Source organism: Mus pahari, chromosome 8 (assembly GCF_900095145.1).
Source record: "Mus pahari chromosome 8, PAHARI_EIJ_v1.1, whole genome shotgun sequence".
Taxonomy (NCBI): Eukaryota; Metazoa; Chordata; class Mammalia; order Rodentia; family Muridae; genus Mus; species Mus pahari.
In genome coordinates this window covers 6,716,680-6,719,179 of record NC_034597.1, presented here as the reverse complement: position 1 = coordinate 6,719,179, position 2,500 = coordinate 6,716,680, and the positions used below count along the sequence as shown (strand labels likewise).

General features: G+C 40.4%; 1 protein-coding gene across 6 annotated transcripts in view; it reads right to left on the bottom strand.

The window, feature by feature from the left end:
- The window catches only part of Slc4a7 (solute carrier family 4 member 7), a 97,195-nt gene that overhangs the window by 8,182 nt on the left and 86,513 nt on the right, over window positions 1–2,500 (bottom strand). For all 6 annotated transcript variants that reach the window (XM_021203010.2, XM_021203014.2, XM_021202999.2 and 3 more), the window contains one exon: window positions 9–106. In XM_021203010.2, coding sequence (XP_021058669.1) covers window positions 9–106 — 98 coding nt within the window. The remainder of the gene's footprint in view (window positions 1–8; window positions 107–2,500) is intronic.

Genomic DNA, 2,500 nt, shown 5'->3' with positions numbered 1-2,500 from the left:
TATCTTACCTATATTTTAGAGTTTTCACTGGAATTTGCAGGAGACTCCCTCTTTCGAATGGAAGGTGCACAGTATCCCCATCATCCTGAAGCATCCGTTCAGCTTCCTTTAAAGAAGAGAAGAGATTACTTCCTCCAAAATATCTCCAGGAGGGTCTGTTATCAGAAATACCTTAAAGACTTGGAAAGCCAAATGGACAGCATTATTTAAACAATGGATCTCTCCTAACTGAAAACCCTGGCAATATGAACACATACTTACAGCATGAAATTAAGATATCTACTTGTACAAACTTATTTCCTAAGGAATAACCTCGATTTCTGAAAAGCAATACTGTATAACATCAGTATGTCTTAAGTCTGAATACTAGTTACCACACACATATAGCAAAGAAGATAAAACTGAAAACTCATGTCTCAACAAGTGTAGAGTAAAAGCTTGTCTATGAGGTTTAGTTTCCTCAGAAATACTGACAAGGCATGCTTGTTTTAGGGGAACATCTGTGGATACAAGATTTTTTCAAGTCCAAATAGAACTGTGTGCCACTGTCCCTCCAGTGGCGAAAAAAAAGCTCTCTCTGATCCTGAAAATGCCCCTTCAGTGGGACACCATCCAAGGTTGAAAACCACCTGAACAAAATTATGGGCCTAAAATTATGACCCATTAATAATGAAGAAAGACCCAAAGAAGTATAGGGAACAGAGAGTACTCAAGCTCATCTCCCTATTATCAGAAATCCCACCATTTCCAAGTGAGAATGTAATGGTAAATTTAATATAAAAAATGCATGTAGTAAATTGATACAGTAGTTGTTTTCTTTATCCTAGCCTGTTCCCCAATAAATGTCATAGAAGACATCAAGATTTATTTAATCACGGTTTACTGCAATACCTGGTCACTCACTGATCTATTTTAATCCTCTAATGTGTCTACATCCTAGCTCAAACCCCCAAGACACTTGCATTTTCCTATTGGCCTTGCTCTCTGGGCTTCAGACACATTTTTTTCCATGATGGTTCTTCTCCTCCTTTACGTCTCAATCTGCGTTTACTCTTCTCTGTCTCCCCTCCCCTGGCTGGCATTTGAGTCCCACCCTTTTCCCTCTTCTTTTTCTTGGCTGATTGACAAGGCAGAGAATAAAATGGTAAATTATTAACACAAACTTGAGACAGGAGATTCTTTACGTAAGTACTACAACGTATTTCCAGATTGAAGCAAGATATGAGGGCACAGAAATCAATATTTAAATAACATAGAGATGACCTTCACACGCCTACATGACAATGCACCGGGACATGCGACTACCACACTAATATCCTAGCATTCTTTGTAACTCAGTAGGGAAAAACTTGGACAAGCTGGATGACAGTTTTAGAATGTTTCCCCCAAACAGATAATGTTCATTTTTGCCCATGATAGCTGGGCTTTATCAGCTATTCTGATCCAGAAGGTGAATCTGAAAAATAGAGACTACATGCTTGACACAGAGAGCAGTAACACAAAATCCCCAAGAAAAAGCAATGAGAAAATAGGCATTTAAAATGCATTTCATTTTTGTTCTTTAAATTTATATGGTTCTGAACCAAGTAATACAAAAGCCAAGCAATATAACCTGGTTATTTTATATATTTTGCAAATAAACAATATCCTACAAGAAAAATAACCGATAACTTACGTATTTTTGCATGCAGTGTTAAGGAAATCAAAACTCCTTTATTTTAAAATCAGAACGTCATTCAAGTAGTTACAATGACTATTCTAGTTATAATTCTGGCTGAGAAGTATATCCTTTTCTTATCTGTATTTAAATAACACCATGACATTTTAAAAATTAGTGCATGATATAAGCTAGAGTCTTCAGAGAGGAGCCTTAACTGAGAAAATGCCTCCATAAAGATCCAACTGTAGGCAAGTCTGTAAGACATTTTCATAGTGAATGACTGATGGGGGAGGCTCAGGTGGGCTACTGGTTCTGGATTCTCTAAGAAAGCAAGATGAGTAAGCTATGGGAAGCCAGCAAGCAGCATTCCTCCATGGCCTCTGCATCAACTCCTGCCTCCAGGTTTCTGTCCTACATGCCTTTTGAAAATAATTGTGAATAAAATAAACCCTTTCTGATCCGGCACCTTTCCCACCCGAGGAGAGGTGTCCCCCTGGGAGGGGTTCTCAAGGCCTGAGCTGGTAGGAGAGCCATCTTTGCTCCAGTGCACTGCCGTGGAGAGGGCGGCCTGCAGAAGCGACACTGCTGCTGGGACAGATTCTGTTTCTGGCTCCAGACATCCAGCACCTTTCCTGCCCAAGGAGGGGTGTCCGCCCGAGAGGGGTCTCAAGGCCTGAGCTGGTAGGAGAGCCATCTTTGCTCCAGTGAGTTGTCGGGAGAGGGCAGCCTGCAGAAGCAACACAGCTTCTGGGAAAGATCCTGTTTCGGTCTCTAAACAATATAGTACTGAAGTCCTAGCCAGAGCAATCTGACAACAAAAGGAGATCAAGGGGATACAAA